Below are 19857 nucleotides of genomic sequence, written 5' to 3'. Positions count from 1 at the left end.
TGGATAGCTTACGACGTCTTTTTCTTTGTTTTTTTTTTCACCAATAATTTCGTGGTAATAGCACACGCACAAGCTAGTAATATATCATCGGCATCTTCACTTGACGACATTTTAAATAACAAAATATATTCACCAAATAATTTAAATAATTTAAAAAGCAACACACAGACAGTACACTAGTTCACTAGAGAGTAGTGTGCTCATCACTGAATATTTCAAACCAATAAAATTAAAGGTTCAAAACGAATTCTAGAGAACAAGCCCGAGCGGTGGCGAACAGTTCCGAACACAGTAATGTAAACAGTTATGCCGAATTCGCGTACAAATGTGTTCGGTAGAAATCATTCGCGTTCGTTCGCGTTCGCGGCCTTATGTAAACGCACCTTTATGTGTACATTATTATATTGTATTTGAAAATCTTATCTTATCCGTTCAGCCATTGAAATATTATGACGTCAACGAAATATTGTAACTAATGCATTGTCCTATGTGCGTTTAGTTGTGTTTGTAATGAAAAAAATAGACATTCTGGAATTTCGAACATCAAATACAAATACAATGGGCGTTTGTGCATTAGCAGACAAATTTAGTGTTAGTAAAACACAAATTGCGAATATTATAGCACAGCAGTTCTCAAACTGTGCACCGAGTTGCCCTAGGGACACCGTGAGCATTTTCTAAGGGCACCGTGGTCTACGGTTCATAACAAATAGTTTAAAATTTTTAAAAATTTTTTTCTTTATTAATTTTGTAAAAACTTCATATCAAATAATGAAATATTTTCTATTGTATATTCGAACATTCTCATTTTAATCTTATAATAATGATAATAATAATTATAAATTTTAATTTTTAGGTTTAAAAATGCATTAATTTATAATGAAGTTAAATTTTAATAAAATTAATAAAATTAGTTATCAATGAGTATTTTTTTTGTCGTGTCTTTTATATTATTCACAGCAGGGCACCGTGGCTAAATTGAGTCCAAAAAAAAGGCACCGCGGAAAAAAGTTTGGGAACCGCTGTTACAGAAAATAAAGACGCTCTTTATAAAACTTGGGCTGAAAATGGAGAAGATAAACGGAAATGGACAAAGCTACAAAAAAACAGAAACCTCTATAATCGACAATGAAGTACTGGTTTTCAAAATTACGAGAAAAAAATCTTCCTGTTTTAGGACCGATGCTTCAAGAAAAAAGTAAGCAAATCGCTGAGATGCACGGATTTGATTATAAAGGCTCTAATGGCTGGGTTGAAAAATTTCGTAAAAGAAATAATATTGCTTTTAAATCAGTTTGCGGTGAAGCAGCAAGTGTTGATGAAGAGGCCGTCGATAACTGGAAAGCAAAAATACCCGAAATTATAGCAAATTATGCAGAATGCGACATTTTCAATGCAGATGAAACGGGATTATTTTATATAGTTCTACCTGATAAAACCATGGCGTTCAAAAATGAGATATGTACTGGAGGAAAAATTTCAAAAGAACGTTTAACTGTACTCTTGTGTTCTAACATGTTAGGTGAGTTTGAACGGCCGCTCGTCATAAGCAAAGCTAAACGTCCACGAGCCTTCAAAAAATTGGATATTAACAACTTTCCCGTCGATTGGTAATGGAACAAAAAATCCTGGATGACGACTGAAATAATGATTGAGTGGCTTATGAAATTTGATAACAGAATGGGTCAAAATAAAAGAAAAATTTTACTCTTTTTAGACAACGCGGCTCCTCGTCCACGTTTAAAAATGAAAAATATTGAACTTGTGTTTTTTCCACCTAATATGACATCGCATTGCCAACCACTTGACCAAGGAGTAATCCATCAGTTTAGGAAGTTATATCGTACGCAATTGTTACGTCAACCTATCAACGTGTTGGATGCAATTTACTGGGTGTCTTCATCTACAAAAAATATTCAACCCGAAACAGTAAAGAAATGTTTTTTGCGGTCTGGCTTTAGGCACTGTGATAACAACGTTACAGACGTTGATGATCTACTTACACCAATAGAAGAACTTGGCAATATTATTAAGTTGATTGAAAATAAAATTCCGGAAAATGACTACATAACACTAGACGATTGCGTAGAGACTTACGACACTGATATCGTAAATCCATGTGATAGTGCGGGTATGTCTACAAAAAATGAAGAAGAAAGTGATGAAGAAAATGATGGGTCCGAAGATCAAGAAATTCCAAAAATAAGAAGTCTACGAGAAGCATTGCTTGCAATAAAAGACATACGTAAATATATTTCTTCTATCGAGGTACTGAATAGTTCATTGTTCTCAAACAGAGTCCAATTAGAAAATGCCTTAGCATACGAATTAACTACGCCTACAATTAGTAAACAAACTAAAGTAACAGATTTTTTTCAGAAATGTTATTATAGTTTTTATTTTTTTTTAAGATGTTTTTAATTAATGAAAAAATGGTATAAAATTAAATTATTGAATTTATTTATTTGTTAAAAAAAATGTTTTATTCTAAATACCGGACAAATTTTCGACGACCGAGAGTGTCTGCTATTTAGAGGTTTCACTGTATAATGTATGATATTTAATGATAGTTAATCACTAAAATGTTACACGAAAAAAAAAAACAATGAAAATTGCTCTATACTTATCAGGATGACTACAGAATACATAAGAAATTATTTTAAGTTAACAATATTGTTTTCCATATAATCTTAATTAGATGATTTTCATTATTCTATAAGTAGTTACGACTTAACGGGTTCTAAGAGAGAAGTATTGACTATTCAGTGTATGAGTTACATGTGTTTACTAAAATCAAATACCTATTATATTTGGAACTTCCATGGAAAAATAAAAAATTAAGTTTAAAAACACCAAAAATATTTTTCCGACATGAAAATACAAACAAAATGTCATAATAAGAAATACTACTTATTAGTAATACACGAATTATGATTATAAATACAAAATCTATATATATATATATATATATAAGAAAGTCGGGTTAGTTACAGAATTTATAATTTAAGAACGGCTGGACCGATTTTTATGATCTCTGATTTGTTGGATTCGTCTCCGTACAAAAATAAAAATAACTAATCTTGGCAAGAATACACACAATTATCTATATAAGTAAAATTTTATTTTAGATAAGTAATTAGATAACTTAGCGTTATTTATCTAGATAAGATAAAAAATGACAAAAAAATCTATCTAGATAAGTCCCAACACTATCCATTGCATTATCTCCAGAGTTACTTTTCATTTGATTCAAGATTTCATAGGTCTTGATTCTCTTTCTATCAGGCGTTATTTAAAATATGTTATGTTTGTTTATGATATTTTTAATAATTATATAGACTGCCCAGAAATTTTAAGTTTAATTGGATTTAGAATCCCTATCGAGAAAACTTGTAATTCTCTTTTGTTCTATACACCTTAGTTTAAAACAAGTTGTGGAAAAAATTCATTTTTTACAAGAGCTCTATTGAAAGCCAATTAAATTTCTGCTGTCTTAAATTTTTTTAATACATCTCCCTATTTTTAAAACGAAATCTTTATTATTTTTAAAGCATAATGATTAATTTTTAATCTTTATATAAACATATTGTTATTTTTTTATATTATCTAATTGTTTTCATGTGCCAACAATTATACATTATACTGTAATATTTTGTTAAAAGGTTTATGCCCGTTGATTATTATAATAAATAAATAAATTACTAAGTTTTAAAAATAATAAATTAATATAATTTAAATTTTTATTTATTCAGCTTTTTTTTTTATATTATTTCTTGATTTTCAAAAAGGTCACAGCTTACAATTGCAAAAAATAGTATTCATTATATCTTTGAAATCTGTATTTGAGTAATAAAAGTGTTAAAATTCCCTGATTGATAATATTATACCAAGTTAACCAGGATAAAAAGACCAAGTGTTTGGTGAATACCAGATTTCAAATTATAATGCTAAAAATTATATTCAGAACTGTTAATACAATACAATAGTAATATCGAGACTGCAATAATTTCCTATCTAAAACGTTAATAGTTCAAGTTTACAAGAAATTAGTGGCTAATCAGTCATTTGAACATTTGAGTATAATTTCTAATATTCCAAGTATTTATAAGGAAACTCAGTACTTTGAAAGGAACAAATATTCATTCTACAGATGTTTAAATATAAACATGGTTTGTAATTTACTTGGCTGATTCATTCACTTAATACTGAAAAGTATTTTAGAAATCAAAATATTTCAGCAGAAACAGTATTCATAAATTATAATTTTAACTTAAAAATATAAAAACTCCTTTATAAAAAAAATAAATACCTATATTAAATTAACCAATTAATAGAATACATTCAATTCATCTAAAATGCATTGTATTAAGAAATTTATAATAAGTTACAACATATATTAACAAAAAGCTATGATTAACAATTGCATAAAAATATAATATCAATACCCTGTATACATTATTAAATTGTGAACAAATGTTAATTAGGGAGTTAGTTACAAGTAAATTTAATAATTTAATATTCTCATATCACAGAGTTATTTTCTAACTCTGTTTAACATGAAATAAAAAACAAAAACAAATATTTAATTTATTACTTCATTATACCTCACCCCCTGAACATTTTCCTTTTTTTGATTGAAGTTATAACAATTTTTCAGCTATTACTTGTGTAGATTTATCTGAAACATAATACATATAAAAGTGTTAATGAACAAATAGCTTAAATGTTTTTGTAAAAAATAATTCCAATTTTAATTTAATTTTGTAAGTTAGTCCACAGATATGTATAATAATTAGATACCCGACTCGGCCAACTCCCATAAACGACATAATTAAATTATGATGCCCGATGCCATTTACAACTTTGGCAATGTTTAAAAATTCTTATCATTTTTTAATCGTTTTGATATCATGCATCGTGATACAAATATTTCATAATATACTCAAAATATAATTTAATTACAAGTATACTTATACAGTTTTACATTATTAAACTATAATTGATGGATGAACCAGTTAAGTTCAACTCATTTTACATTGTACATTTTCAGAACGATTTACTCTAAGCCTAAAAATATAAGTTAAAATTGAAGAATCAGTGAACTTGACTGTAGCTGCCTATTTCAAAATGTGGTTCAATTGATTTGATATTGAAAATAACATATATTTAGTCAACAATTTCAAATATTTCTGTTGAGTGGACATCTATTATTTTTATAGTATGAAAACTAGAAGTATTTTAAAAGTATTCGGAATACAATTTGTATAAAGTATTTGAATACATATTCGGAATACTATTTTTTGTAAGTATTTCAGTATTTATTCTACATACTTTTAAAATGTATTTTACCCAAGTCTGCTAACGAGAAAAAGTGTATTTTTCTAACTTCATTGTTGAATGTCTATTCGTACACAAATTTACACTATATGAGGTCACCATCTTAAATTATTAATTATATAAAATATACGATAATCACCGAAAAAGGGTCAGTAGTCAGTAAATTGGGGAATTATTATTTTTATTGTTGTTAATTGTTATTATAATATTATTTGTAAACATTGTCAAAGTTGCAAATAGCTGCTAGCATCATTGATAAAAAGAAGTCGGTTATCTAGTTATTACACATATCTGCGGTTATATCATAGAACTGAATTCTCACGATAAATTATTGTTTTTCCTATAAAGATTAATTGGAGTATGGGACTTTGTATACTTATTGAGTCTTCTATGTTTTTGGTGTCAGAAGTCTTATCGTCTGGTGATTGTACATCCTCCATCTCTTCAATTGTAGGACCTGAATCATCAATATTTGGGATATCTGATTCTAAAAATATTGTTTATTTTAACAGCAGAAGCATTTATTGTTTTATAGTACAGCCTTACTAGTTATTATAACTTTTTGTTCAGAATTTTCACTCTCATTTGTGTCAGAATCACTTTTTAAAGATATGTCGTCTGTGATTTCTTCTATAGTTTCAGTAGATGTTAGACGACCATTTTGTGTTGGTACACTGCTCTCATAACTTATAGCTAACTGAGGTTTAACCTTCAGTGAAGGATTCCATTGCGAACAATACGCACATCTATAGGCTATAACAAAACATGTTAAACAAATTTATAAGCAATTGTTTTATTGATTAAATTTTACTTATAACATATGTAAATTGGTTGACTTACAAATTAATATATTTTAGAATTTTCAATAAATCAATAATGATATAATAATATGTCAACCAATTTTGTGTAATTTAGAAAATGTCATTCAGCACAATGTGTAGTCAAATCTTTAAGAAGGTTATTTTACAAAATAAATTGTATTTATTATGTATTTAAACACTTAAGCAGTATTAATAATAGTGATGCACAATATTTTTTTTGTCAAATTATTACAATGTCATATTGTGATATCAACATCAACATATTTTTAAATTAATAAATACATTATTCTTTCTTTTTTGATTAGAATACTTCTTAGATTTAAATAATTGTTTCTTAAAAAATTTTGCAGATAAAAATTATTTAAATTTATTATTTTATACTGTAGGTACTAAATAAAAAATAAATGAAATATTAAACAATACAATATCTAATTATCATGATTCTGAGTTCTGTATAATTATTTTTTCAATCTAATTTCATATATATGTTTACTGTATATTAAATATAAAATATCAATTTACTACTGATAATTGATAAAGGAAAATAGGTTTAATATCAATATCATAGTACATCACTAGCTATGACAGGCACTGTACACTGTCTGTGTATTGAATAATTTAATTGCATAAAGTGGTATCTAATCCTTACAGGTTTACATAATATATCAATTTATTTTATATAATGAGTGTTAATGGTAATATAAGTTTAAATTATTATTATTTGATATTTACTAAATTGAAAACAAAATTGAAAGTATTTGTACTTATTTAACATCTGCAAAAGGGTATGCATAAAAGTATTCATACCCAAGTAATCAAACTCTTCTTTCCGGGCCATTCCATTATGAGAACCACATGTCCTACATATTAAAGCATATCGATTTTGAGGACCATCCCCAAGAACTATATCTGCTAAACGATCAAATATGGTACGATCCTTTGGAAGTACAGGTCTTGGAAGAGCTAATCCTAAAAAATATTATAAAATTATTGTTTTCTTCAATGCAAATAAAGTAGCCAGATAGCATTTACTTGGTTTTACTGTTGAGGGCATTATGGCAGGTGGTTGACCCATATTTGGTACTCTGTTCATAGGTCTACCAGTAGAAGCAAAGGATATTCTATTATTTGTAGATGCTCTTTGGTTAATCTAAATTCAAAACACTAACTAAAATAATGAATATGAGTAAAACTAAGAATAGATTTACTTACAAAATTTTGAGAAGTCATTGATTGAAGTTGTTGCGGCGCATATTTTTCTAAAATTTCCTTTGCTACTTTGAATGTTTCTTTTTCCATAACTTCATCAAGTATTTTTTTCTTTTCCTTTTGTAATTCTAATAATGTTTTTCTATATGTTACTATTTTTCGATTGTAATACCAAACAATAAGTTTATAAACATAAAGAGCACTGAAATAATATGATATTAATACATACAAAATAATTAAATGGTTTGTATTTAAATCTTACAGTATTGGATAGCCTGCAAGAATAGCCATGAAATATTTATTTTGAAGTACTTGATATGAAATAATATCGAAATAATAAAGAATATAAATAAATCCATACAAAATAGCTGAATTAAATATAATTTTAAAATAATTGATTGGTGAAGTATTTGAGGTCATATTTTCTATATATACAATTTTCTAAAACCGAATAAATATCAAATAATTAGTTGATAAACAACAAAATGTACAAAATCTTGTTATATTTCAATTATAACTTACATCTTCTAAAGATTCCAAAACTTCTTTGGTATTCTTTTTTTTCTATAAAAAAATATATATATATTTATATAAATAAAGTTATCATAATTAATGAGTTGATATATTATGAATATATTGATATTATGATATATAAACATTTGAAGTAATGTTATGAATGACTTTAAAATTACATTATATATTATTATAATTATAATTATATTACATAATTAATATAAAAGATAATATATAAGACTTAAGTATTAAATAATAATAATAAAACTATTAATACTCTTCATCCACATTGTAAGATACAATTTACATAGTTATTATTTATAACAAAAAGCGATACATTCACAATATTTTAAGGATAAAAATAATAAAATTTTTAAACAAAAACCATTAATGGAAATTTATGCATTAATATTTTTAATTTTATGGTAAAAATGTATGATTTCCCTAATATAATCATCATGGATTTATAAATAATAATTATTAATTATAAATCAAAATCTGAAAAAGTAATAAATAAAGCTTTAATTTATATGAACATGTAATCATTTCAAAGAGAAAATTCGTAATAACGGTTGGTCTATATGATAAATGTTTTCTTAATTTTCTGCATTTTAACCCACACACTTGACTGTGTAGAAACAACAAATACTCATATAACTCGTATTCACTAATTTTATTCAAAACACAAAGTGATTTTAATATAATTATTTTTTCATTTCCTTTCTCTCTTTTACCACAAAAAACTCCGAAAGCGGACCCAGACAATAATGAATCGGAAATTAATTGAAAAAGAGACGACATTTTCGGAGACCGCGTTATTTAACACTATCGCTTACTTTAAATCGCGCAAGAACATTTCCCATCGTGGCGGTTCCCTATCAGACACAGCGATGATGACACCTGGAGGACATTAGGCACTGTCTCGCGTCCGGGTGTGCACTACGGTTGTCGGAGGGCTATTTTAATTCGATAATATGACGGTCACCGGCTTCATAATAATAATAATATCGCAATCGTGGCCGTTGTCTGTTGACGTTCGCTATGAGTAGAGAGCCAACGGGTAGTCGCAACGGAAATCTACGGAATGACGTCCACGAATCACGGAACATTTGGAACCGAACGCGAATCACAATGATAACGCGTTTGATAAGTGCGTGAACACTATCGATGAAAAATACACGCAGTAACGGATACGTTCGTAGTACGAGTTAAAAATAGTAATATACAGATCCATTACGCAAACTGTGCCACTACCCCGTAATAAAAAAATGAACATAATATATTAATTTTTCCCAGATTCTGAGAAAGTATAGGAATGTTTAACCGTGTTGTTATTTTTTTGTTTTTGTGTCTTTGTATACGATTTCGACCAAAAGGTTCGCTCTAAAATTCATATGTAGTAGGTTTCACAAGCACGAATCCAGGGAGAGAGGCGAGAAGCCACGGCTCCCCCAAGCTTAAAAGTTCCCTATAGTATGGATATTTTTTCTCAATTCTACCTATCAATATTTAAATACATTACTACATACATTGATAACTTAACCAGTAAGCGTCGCTACTGCAGAAAGAAGTTTTTCAAGAAGTGTAAAAAACATGGTTTCATTGGAGAATGACTGAAGATAGACTGTTCGATGTATGTTTAATAGATGTTCATAGATAAATTGGTATGTATAATTAAATATAGATATCATTATAGATACATGCTAAGACTAAAAATGTTCATAGATAAATTGGTATGTATAATTAAATATAGATACCATTATAGATACATGCTAAGACTAAAAATAAAAGCATACAGTTTATTATTCATAATGTTTTTTTTTTTTATAGTTTTGTCCAGGGACTTGGCCTCCACCAAAATAGGTCCATGAAGCCGCGCCTGAGGTTTCTGATAGGAAATATTTCTAGTTGATATTGAAGGGAAGTGGTTCCCAAACAGTGCACCACGGTGCTTTTAGGGCAAATTAAACTACGTATCAGTGACGTATATAGGGATGGGCTAGTGGGCTACAGCCCCCCCCCCAATGTTTCAAAAAACTTAAAAATTATTTTAAACGTTTGTTATATTTTAATGGTGCTTTATGCTTATTTAGAATTTGTGTCCAACAGCAAATATAACCATGTTCACGTGGTCCGTAATATTATGTTTATTTTTTTGATATTCTTTTTTTTTTATTTTTGACTACCCAAAGAATAAATGACAAAAATCATTTAGTAATATCAAATATGTAATAAGTAGGACCCGGAATTGTATACACTAAAAACGTACGAAATAAGCATGCATTTGCGCGATGGTTATCATTCAAATATGCACTCAAAATATGCAAACAAAAATGCATGTTTATTATTTATTAAATTAATTTAATTTTAAAATTTATACAATTCATTAAATAATTAATATTTAACAATAAATATACTTTAAAATATATCAACTGTATTTTATATATTTTATTTAACTGTATGGAACTGTATGTTGTATTGAAATTAAATAGTATTTTAAACACTCACTCATCTAAACAAAAAATCACAAACAAAAAATCAATTTAAACAAATCAAGCGGATTTTTATAATATTTTTAAAGTTACAATTTTATATTTAAAACAATAAGCATTGCTTGACTTGATGGGGACGCATGGAGACGGGGTACCCCAACTAATTCTCAGAAATGTTAGCGTTTCCCTACTATTATTATGTTATAATTATAACGCTTAATAAGTCTTGGGGACGCTATTTTTCAAAGTCCCTATTTTTTAATTTTGCCAAGTCGAGGACTGATAATAAGTAAGTAATTTATAAGTATATACATTTTTATAGCACATGAATAGTTATACGTAGTTTATTCTACATTTAGATTAGGTTAGGTCAGGTTTTTACCCTGCAGTGTTCTAATCCGGTAAGATGGTAAACGGTATGGACCAAGTATATCAGTGACGTGTGGGGTTCCACATGGCCCAACCCTATCGAATTTCTTCTATGATGGCGTACTTCGGGTTCCCACTTCTGAGGGCGTCAAGCTTCTGGCTTTTGAGGACGATGTTGCCGTCGTATCTGTGGCCTACTACGCTGCGCTGGTAGAGGAAATCATGAACAAAACCCTGACTGGTATCGACGGATTGATGACGAATAATGGACTCTCACTGGTCCCGGAGAAGTCTGAATGCGTGATTCTCACCGGGAAGCACGCATTAAGTCTCCATCAACCAGTCATTAAAGGCTATCGCCTACCAGTGAAGAAAGATATTGGGACAATAAATATATGGGACTCCATATTTCTCTCCTGGGTCACGATTGCAAACGAAAAAAAAAGGTTTAATCGATACAGTACTGAGGAGACGAGAATTTCCTCAATATCTCCTTTGTATTCTGCGCTTCTATCGATCTATATAAATTAAGACCGATCCTTTGGGATCCACAAAATCCTCAATATAAATTGGGCAAAAAAAAAAATAGATTTTTGGACGGAAATAAGCAAGGGACTACAGCTAGATGTAAATGAAGTGAGGAAAAAGATGGATAGACTTTTAACTTCTTTCCGAAAAAAGAGGCAATGTGAAGTTAACAGTGAACGTTCAAGAGCTGGAACAGACAAGATTTATCATTCAAAATGGTTTGCGTTTGAGGAAATGAAGTTTTTGAATGATAAATTTAAACCTGGGATTACCAAAGATACTGTTCATGTGAGTATTTTTTTTTTTTTAATATAAACTAGGTTGGTCCTTGTTTGTAAGGAAAATAAAGATTAATAATTTTGATAATTTTTATACATTATATTTTATTTAGCTTCATAAAATCCTGAATAATTGTATTTTAAAATATGTATTAATAACTTTTAAGCAGGGTTTAAATAAAAAATAAAAATAAATACTGTTCACTGTTATATGAAATGTATACATTATGAATAATTTAGTGTTTAATGTTATACAGTATTTAAATGTTAATCAATTAATTTGTTTAACGCTATAATAATAACGGCTAATCGCAGGTAGTGTACTAGTTGGGTCCCGGATTTTTATAAGTACTACACTAGTTCCTGAATATTTTTTTGGTGAGTACTATATTATATTAACATTTTCCTTCCCATTTTAACAGATTTAGGACTGTCTATGATCTATTTAGACCACAGGTATGGTTAAAAATTTTTTTTATATTTTTTTTTTGTTTTAAGTTTCTTTTTCATTAAAATATAAATTATTAGAATTGTGTTGGTAAAAATATTAAAAATGTAAAATGTTAAAATCATTGTGTAATATAAATAAAAATGAATGGAAAAGAAACTAAAAAAAAAAAAAAAAAAAAAAAAACATTTTTAACCATACTTGTGGTCTAAATAGATCATAGACAGTCCTAAGTCTGTTAAAATGGGAAGGAAAATGTTAGTATAATATAGCACTTACCAAAAAGTTGACCGAAACCAGTTTTTGCAGCATACAGTATACAGCAGAGGCGGCCAAACGTTTTCCAGCCACGATCTACTAAAACTATACTTCACCTTTGAAGATCAACTTTCTTGGAAAATTTTTTTATACACCAGAAGAAAAGATAAAAACTATACAGATAAAACTTATCGACAATTTGTTCATAACTACCATGATTAATTTTCGTGCACGTAACCTAAAAATAAATTCTAACATGAACGACTCTGAAATCGTCCGCGATCGACCGTTTGGTCGCCCTTGGTATACAGTATACAGCATCTCAGGATATTAAAAATACCGCTCAAACACATTACAATGTTTTAAAATCACTCGCCCAAACGCATTATGCTAAATATCCCAAACACATTATGTATAAAAAATGATAAAATAAACATTTCGTTGATTTCGTTTGGTTAGATAACCAGAACATTTGGTTATCCGCAAGGGCGTCCGTAGGGGAGGGGTGAGTAGGGGCATCTGCCCCCTTTGGCTTTTTCATAGATCAATTATCTCAACCATTATGTAGTATAAAATATCACAAAATAAATATTTTTTTAAATTTAAAACATTTTTTGAAACTTTGAGTGCCACGGTCGACATTTGTCGATAAATGTTATGAGTAGAGCGCGGATTTGTATGCACTTAAAAGTATCGAAATATGCCATATAATATGCAGTAAAAATCATGAAAATATGCAAAAAATATGCAGTCGAAATCATGAAAATATGTAAAAAATATGCAGTCAAAATTATGAAAATATGCAAAAAATATGCAATAATTTTTAATTTATTTAAAATTTATAATTCAACTAATAAAAATTGATTACTTATATACTTAATACAAAAAAATTTAGGGAATTTTCTGAACTTAATTTATTTTTAAAATTTTATTTATTATTAAAATAAATAATCATATACATTTCAAGTTTATCTTCTGTGAAGCTGTGTCATTTATCGATTAACATATTTTTAAAGACTGAAATCGAACCCTTGATGTCAACCGAAATTATTGGGGCATATTTGAAGCAAGTGGTATGTCGATAATCGACTGACACAGCAAGAGCGATTAAGTTTACGTCATAATCGATTATTTATTTTATAACTAAATATATATATATAAAAATTATTATTTAGTGACTATGAAATTTATTTTTAATTTTTTTACTTGACAAAATATTATTTCATACATTTTTTTTTAAATTTTCACTTCAATATGCAATAAATTTTGAATTTTGCAAAAATATGCAATAACCTCTAAATATGCAGAAATATGCAAAAAAAAAAATTTACCATTAGCTTCAAATTATGATAATTCGTGGAGATAACTGACAAAAATCCAAAAATATTGAAAGGAAAAAAATATGCGATTGCATAGAAATCCGCGCTCTAGTTATGAGGATCTTTATGGTTATATTACATATTTTTTTCACTGTTGCGCCCTGATAAGTCATCGGTTTTTGATGTACTGTTTCGACTTTTATATGTGAATATTTAATGTTGGTAAATACCAAATGGTTTGATGATTGGTAGTTCTTTATTTATTTTATAGAAGCTAGAAACGTCCAGACTAGACGATCAAGGGTACTGAAGGCACATGTGACGACCTTATTCGGTTAGGTTGGTCTAGGTTTAGACAGCGCGATTGGACGAACGACAACGGCGAATATGCCTTCGGTTACCTTCGCTAGGGGAGTGGTACATCAAAGGAATTCGTTATCAGTTTAGACATGATTTGTTGATGTTTTAGTCTTCGTCAACATTTGGTCCGAACAGATAAATAAAATAAATTGTAAGCGTTCGCAGCTTAAATCAGCGAAGGCTTCCAAACACGGACTAACGACGAATTTGCATGAGTTTAGACAGTATGCCAATGTTCTCACATCTAAACACAGCCAACATCGAATGTGGAAACGTTGACGTTCGGTTGCCTTGGTCGTGTAGTCTGGACGTAGCTTAAACGGTCGCGGTCGAATGTTAAGCGAATATGCGTTCCCATTCGTTCGGTAGCATTTTGTACCGTTTGTTCGCGTTCGCGGCCTAATATAAACGCACCTTAAGGGATATGATCAGATATCTGTGTTCAAAACAAACGTTTTTGGTGAAGATTAATCAGCTGATAATTTTTATCAATTTTAACAACTGATCATAATTTATTCTATTGATAGTAGAAATGATCAATAATAACTTGAACTTTTCCATATAGGTTTTAATAATAATTGTTTATTTTTATTTTATTCATAATTTATATTTACCATTACATTCACATACAATGTGATCACCATCATCTAACATGATTAGACCATCTTTTGTTCGACATATTTTCCCATTAAATATTTTCGTGGTCGAAAAATAACAACAATTTAAAAGAATCCTTATTTGCGATTTGTGTTTTCATATTTTTTTTTTTGAAAATATTAAAGAACTAAAAAATTACAGAATCAACTATACGCTGATAAGAAATGATAACGATCAACACCTACACTTGTTCTTAGGTCGGAGTTTTACACTGATGTAAAACTTTTTTAAAACAAAAAGCGTGTACGACTACACTATTTCATAACGAACTTTTGGGATTACACTTGTAAAAAAATGTACACTTTTTGTCAAAACGAACTAACTTAATGTTTACATCGTTTTCACTGCGAAACACGGGTGGCAGGTGTTTTACTGCCATATTATCACCGTTGATCCGCGACGGTCTGCGATAAGAGCATATGAAAATTCCGAAAATCATTATGTCTTAGGCCTAGCTGAATTTGTATCGCTGTTACGGAACTCATCGACCTTTTGATCCATTCGTTCCGTAAATCATTTTATACTTCCTCATTCGTGTGCCCAAACCAAAACCGGGTTTTCGAACGAAAAACGTCTGCAATGTGTCTGGTAGACCATTTGATGTAGACCAAACCCACTATGGCTAATTATTACTGGATTTTGTTGCTGGCTTTGCTATGCTTTACAACTTTCGGTGTGTGGTTAACAACCATCACCGTTTCTGTTCTCCTGGCATTCCTCTACAGGTACTATGAACATCTCATGTGGTCCGTTGAACCATTTTTGATATTCTGTTTAAATATTTGCTTAGCTTAATATATTTCACTTACCATGCTGTGGAAGACGAAGCCAACGCATACATAGAATCATTGAAAACAGATCCCGATCATCATGTATATAGTTTCTTCAATCCCGAAACCGTAAATGTCCACTGTAGTTGTTTTATGTTTTTTATTTGCTAATCTTATGTTTTTTTTGTGTACTAGATTTCTAAAAAAGAAACTTTTGAAGAAAATATAAGTTTAAGTGGTTCTGAGTATATAGATCAACAGTTGTCTGACATTATGGAATACATTTTTAGGGACTATGTGTATCCATGGTAAGATTCAATTTTCAAAACTTTTGTTTTAACATTACTTGTTTTCTCTATATATCAAATATAGCTGTTATTTTATGTATTTGCAAACAATCCCATAATAAGGCAATAATAATGAAATTAGATATTAGTATAAAGATAAATTAAAAATAATCAAGAACTAAGATTGATAAAGAAAAGTGATTGCTTTACAAGGAAATTGTCATTTAAAAAAAGTATTACACAAATTAAATTTTTAAATTTTAAGTAAATGGCCTAGATTAGGTTAGGTATCCTTCAAGTATTTGACTCAGAAAATTTGATTTATATTTGGTTGAAGGAAGAAAATCACATTTAATATGATAAATGACAATAGAATTAATGTATTATGTGAAGATTAAATTTTGTTATCCATTAATATTCAACACTATGATTAATTTTAGGTATGATAAAATTAGTGATGATGAAGACTTTCCCAATCAATTGCATAATTCTGCTAGTTATTTAATCAGTTGTATGGCCAAACGGTTACAACAAGTTGATTTTCTACAGTTTGTGTGTACACAATTATCAGAAGAAGTTGCCAAACATATTCGAATATATAGAAAATCATTGAAAGCTATGGCTGCAAAAAATTCTGAAGAAATTGATTTTGAAACTATATTCTTCCAACATGAACAAGATGTCGATCGATTGAATACATCACATGCTAATGTATGCTTGGATGAAAACTATGAAAGAAGTAAAATAATTTATTGTTTGAATAAAGAAAATTATATTTAAAAGTACCGAATGTGTTATTATCTTACAGAATGGCTAAGGGATATAACTGAAGCACTTTTATATCATCTTGCTCCTGAAAATGATTTCAGGTGTAAAACTATTCGCATTTTGATATGTGAAATTATAGCAAACAAAGTTTTTTTAACAACTATTAATATGCTCAGTAATCCAGATTATGTTAATCAATTAATTATATGGCTGGTAAATAATTAAAGTTACTTTAAATGTTTTAAAAAAAATTAACCGTGTGTATTTTTGTTGTACCATTAGTGCAGTGACTATCCAGTTACTAATGAAACATTTCTTACAGTATTAAGATCAACTAAGTCAACTCAACAATTAAATGCTGTTCATAGTTTAGTCAACAAAGAAATAATGAATCTGGTATTTTAAATCTTGTTATGATTTTTATTAGAGGCATAAAAAATAATCACTAACCTTCACAAAAAAAAAAAAAATGACAAATGATCTCCATTCATGAATTTATAATAATAATTCGTTCATCAATAACAAGTGCACATAGGCATTTTTGTAAAATAATAGTGGAAAATAGTTATAATTTTTCATGCTTCTAACTTTATTTACAATTTTTTTTTATTAAATTTAATACAAATATTTGTAGCGATCAAGAGATTCTGGCGAATCAGAAAGCAGAGCAAAACAGCAATTAAGTAGTCTTGTATTTTTATCCAATTTGATTAAATCAATTGTTAACAGTATTCCTCAACAATCGGATCGATCTCTAGGTAAAATATTTGTTAATGAATTGATATGCATATTAATTATTATAATATTTATATGAATATCATTTTAAATTAACTTATATATTTTTTTAGACTTGTTATTATCATTTGAGCATTCCATGTCCTCTCCGAAGAATGATTCATTGTCTTTAAAATGGATTTTAGAAAGTAAAACGGCTTTGCCATACTTTATTGATTATTTAACAACTATAAATTGTGATAGTTTTATATCATTTTATATGAATATTGATGGTAAGATTTTTATGCAAATTAAATTTTAGAATTGTATTAAATGAAGTCAAAATGATTTAAAATTAGGTTGGAAACAATTTGTTCATGATCAAATGCAAACTGTTAGTGGTGATCCTAATCAATATTCATCATCTGATCTAGCAACAGTGGATCATATTAGAGATGAAGCTAAAAAATTGTACTCCTTGTATATTGTTCAAAAAGTAAAATTTAGTTTTGTTCCTTTAGAAAATTATAATTTTATATTTATCATAATTAGAAATATATAATTATTAATTAGCCTGATATTTGTGATGAGCTTGGAGATGAGCTTGTTAAATCATTAGTTAAGAAAATACAAACTGATCCAGTAGATGAAACATGGTTTGATGAAGTTCAAAATACATTATACAAGGGGCTATTAAAGGTACATAGATAAGTTTTTATTAGTAATTTTTTCACTTTCGATTTATGTGATAGTTAAATTTATTTCTATAATCAAAAGTTGACTGTATATCTTAAATCAATAATATTTATGTACTTATTATATATAAATATATATTTTATATTTTTTTATTTAAATTTAATTGAATATAATAAATTTATATGATACATTAAGATGTTAAACTTGATTAAAATGTTTTGATTAGCCGGAAAAGGGGATTATATCTGGATTTGGTAAACATGAGTCTTGTTCAAGATTGATATCGGATTTGGAAATGAAATCACTAGGTTCAGAAGACATTTATGAACCGGAATTAGCAATTCCTGCATCTGATTTTCTTATACCAATGGACGCTGTACAACAGCTCTTAAAAGGGACTGGAGGTAAGTTAAATAATGTTCTTTTAAATCTTGTTATTTCGTATTATTTGTATTTTAGATAAAGTTAGTGATTTTCTCTCTGGTGGTAAAGCTTTAAATCCTAGTCAATCAGAAGAAGACAAATCAATATTATCTGCCGATATTATTGAAACTGGTCAGTAAATAATTGGTAACTTTGTATATATGACATAATGACTAACAAGTTAATATTATAGGACTTGTACACGAGGGTGGCAAAACATTTGGTGTCTATGCTGTATCCATAACTAGAGTGTACATGTCTGGGAAAGAAGAGAATTGGCATGTTTATAAACGATATTCTGATTTTTATGATCTCTATCAAAGAGTGAAAGATAGGGTATGGCTGTACATAATAAATAAATAAATAAATATTATTTTTAAAAATAAAAATTAACTTGTCTAGTATCCAGAACTTGGTAAACTATCATTTCCAGCTAAAAAAACATTTCATAATGCTGATAGACGGGTATTAGAAAAGCGTATGATGATGCTCAATCAGTTTATACACAATTTGCTGAAATCTTCAACAGTTGTTAACTATCCAGGAATACAAACAATGGTTGAACAGTTTCTTGAACAAAGGCCTGAAGATAAGAAAGCATTATTATCGGGTCATCTAGTTAAGACTGTTGATAATCTTTTGTTCAACCCGTTGAAAGCCGTGGGAAACGTTGTTAAAACAGTACCTGATAATATATTTAACACAGTGGATGGTGTAATGGATAATATAAGCAAAGTACTTGGTCCATCCAAACCCACTGTGAATAGAATTATAGTGGACGAAGTATGTATAAAATGTTCACTTTAGTGGTATTCTAATTTACCTATTTTAAAATCAACAGGATGATGACAACATGCCCATGCGTGCAGTATTATTATTATTAACTGAAGTATTTGAAGTCGATGAACAGCAACAATGGCTACGGAAAAGATTTGTCATGTTATTACAGCATATTATTAGAGCTTCATTCGGTCATGTTGTTAACAGAAGATTCAAAGAGTATGTGGCAACAGTAACTGACCCTTATAGGGTATCATTATTAATTGCTGCGATCAAGTAATGTTGTGATACAAAACAATGAACTTGTATCATATTCAATTTTTATTTTTCCCTTTCTCACAGAAATTCATTATGGCCAGAAGGTGTACGAGCTACAGAAGTGCAATTTCGAGACACTGAAGTACAGCTTAGAACACTCGTGGCTGCTAAATGTGCACTTATGTCTTCTGTATCAGGTAACGTTGCATTTAATAATATTAATAAAATAGTACTTGTTTTTTTTTGTTGCAATTATTTAGACGAATTGAAGCATTTAATGGGTAGTGAAGTTACTAGACGTGGAATTTATTTGGCTGTAGTCATGCTCCAACACAAAACTCTTAACAAACGTCTAGCATACGTTTTGACCAGTGCTTGTATTTTATTGATTTTTCCAAGTTTCAGTGGGCTGATCGATAAATTACATAAAAATCCTCCTATACTTAATAGGAATTAATTATCTTTTTTTTTATATAACAAAATAATTTGTTAAGTCTACTACTTGTATCTTTGTTGTTATTGTTATTATTATATTTATGTTAATATTGTTTTATTCTTTGTTTTTGATATAA

At 28.7% G+C, this 19857-nt stretch overlaps 2 protein-coding genes and 1 pseudogene across 3 annotated transcripts; 2 read left to right on the top strand and 1 right to left on the bottom strand.

Moving 5' to 3' along the window:
* Positions 1 to 1128: 1128 nt before the first annotated feature.
* Positions 1129 to 3356, top strand: LOC112693698 (annotated as a pseudogene).
* Positions 3357 to 4413: 1057 nt separating this feature from the next.
* Positions 4414 to 8978, bottom strand: LOC112693617 (endoplasmic reticulum junction formation protein lunapark). Of its 2 annotated transcripts, none has more exons than XM_025568766.1 (9): positions 8717 to 8978; positions 7890 to 7931; positions 7630 to 7808; positions 7371 to 7569; positions 7191 to 7308; positions 6966 to 7127; positions 5884 to 6090; positions 5660 to 5824; positions 4414 to 4678 (listed from the first exon to the last, which is right to left on the bottom strand). In XM_025568766.1, exons 1-9 carry the CDS (start codon positions 8741 to 8743, stop codon positions 4641 to 4643), a joined length of 1137 nt encoding a protein of 378 aa, XP_025424551.1. In that variant the 5' UTR covers positions 8744 to 8978; the 3' UTR covers positions 4414 to 4640. The 2 variants fall into 2 exon arrangements, with proteins under 2 accessions (XP_025424551.1, XP_025424552.1); XM_025568767.1 differs by having other exon boundaries at positions 5714 to 5824; positions 8717 to 8743.
* Positions 8979 to 10482: 1504 nt separating this feature from the next.
* On the top strand, positions 10483 to 19778 carry LOC112693616 (sorting nexin-13). The gene is made up of 19 exons (XM_025568765.1): positions 10483 to 10661; positions 10732 to 11557; positions 15039 to 15314; positions 15380 to 15488; positions 15555 to 15667; positions 16087 to 16385; positions 16455 to 16627; positions 16697 to 16810; positions 17049 to 17172; positions 17263 to 17421; positions 17488 to 17624; positions 17702 to 17827; positions 18051 to 18228; positions 18284 to 18379; positions 18441 to 18583; positions 18650 to 19030; positions 19089 to 19303; positions 19370 to 19482; positions 19546 to 19778. The coding sequence occupies exons 3-19, from the start codon at positions 15208 to 15210 to the stop codon at positions 19740 to 19742; spliced, it is 2784 nt and encodes a 927-aa protein (XP_025424550.1). The 5' UTR covers positions 10483 to 10661; positions 10732 to 11557; positions 15039 to 15207; the 3' UTR covers positions 19743 to 19778.
* Positions 19779 to 19857: the final 79 nt, after the last annotated feature.

Source organism: Sipha flava, unplaced genomic scaffold (assembly GCF_003268045.1).
Source record: "Sipha flava isolate LNK unplaced genomic scaffold, YSA_version1 89_pilon_pilon, whole genome shotgun sequence".
Lineage (NCBI taxonomy): Eukaryota > Metazoa > Arthropoda > Insecta > Hemiptera > Aphididae > Sipha > Sipha flava.
Note: the sequence above shows the minus strand (reverse complement) of the source record. Positions and strands in the feature narration are given on the sequence as shown.

Excerpts from the sequence above, each read along its gene's own strand:
- LOC112693616 (XM_025568765.1), top strand. The coding sequence starts at position 15,208 with ATGGCTAATTATTACTGGATTTTGTTGCTGGCTTTGCTATGCTTTACA. Across the intron at positions 15,668-16,086 it reads AGGGACTATGTGTATCCATG|GTATGATAAAATTAGTGATG; the intron begins GTAAGATTCAAT and ends GATTAATTTTAG. Across the intron at positions 17,173-17,262 it reads ACAATCGGATCGATCTCTAG|ACTTGTTATTATCATTTGAG; the intron begins GTAAAATATTTG and ends ATATTTTTTTAG.
- LOC112693617 (XM_025568766.1), bottom strand. The coding sequence starts at position 8,743 with ATGGGAAATGTTCTTGCGCGATTTAAA. Across the intron at positions 7,932-8,716 it reads ATGTTCTTGCGCGATTTAAA|AAAAAAAAGAATACCAAAGA; the intron begins GTAAGCGATAGT and ends ATTTTTTTATAG. Across the intron at positions 5,825-5,883 it reads ACAAAAAGTTATAATAACTA|AATCAGATATCCCAAATATT; the intron begins GTAAGGCTGTAC and ends CAATATTTTTAG.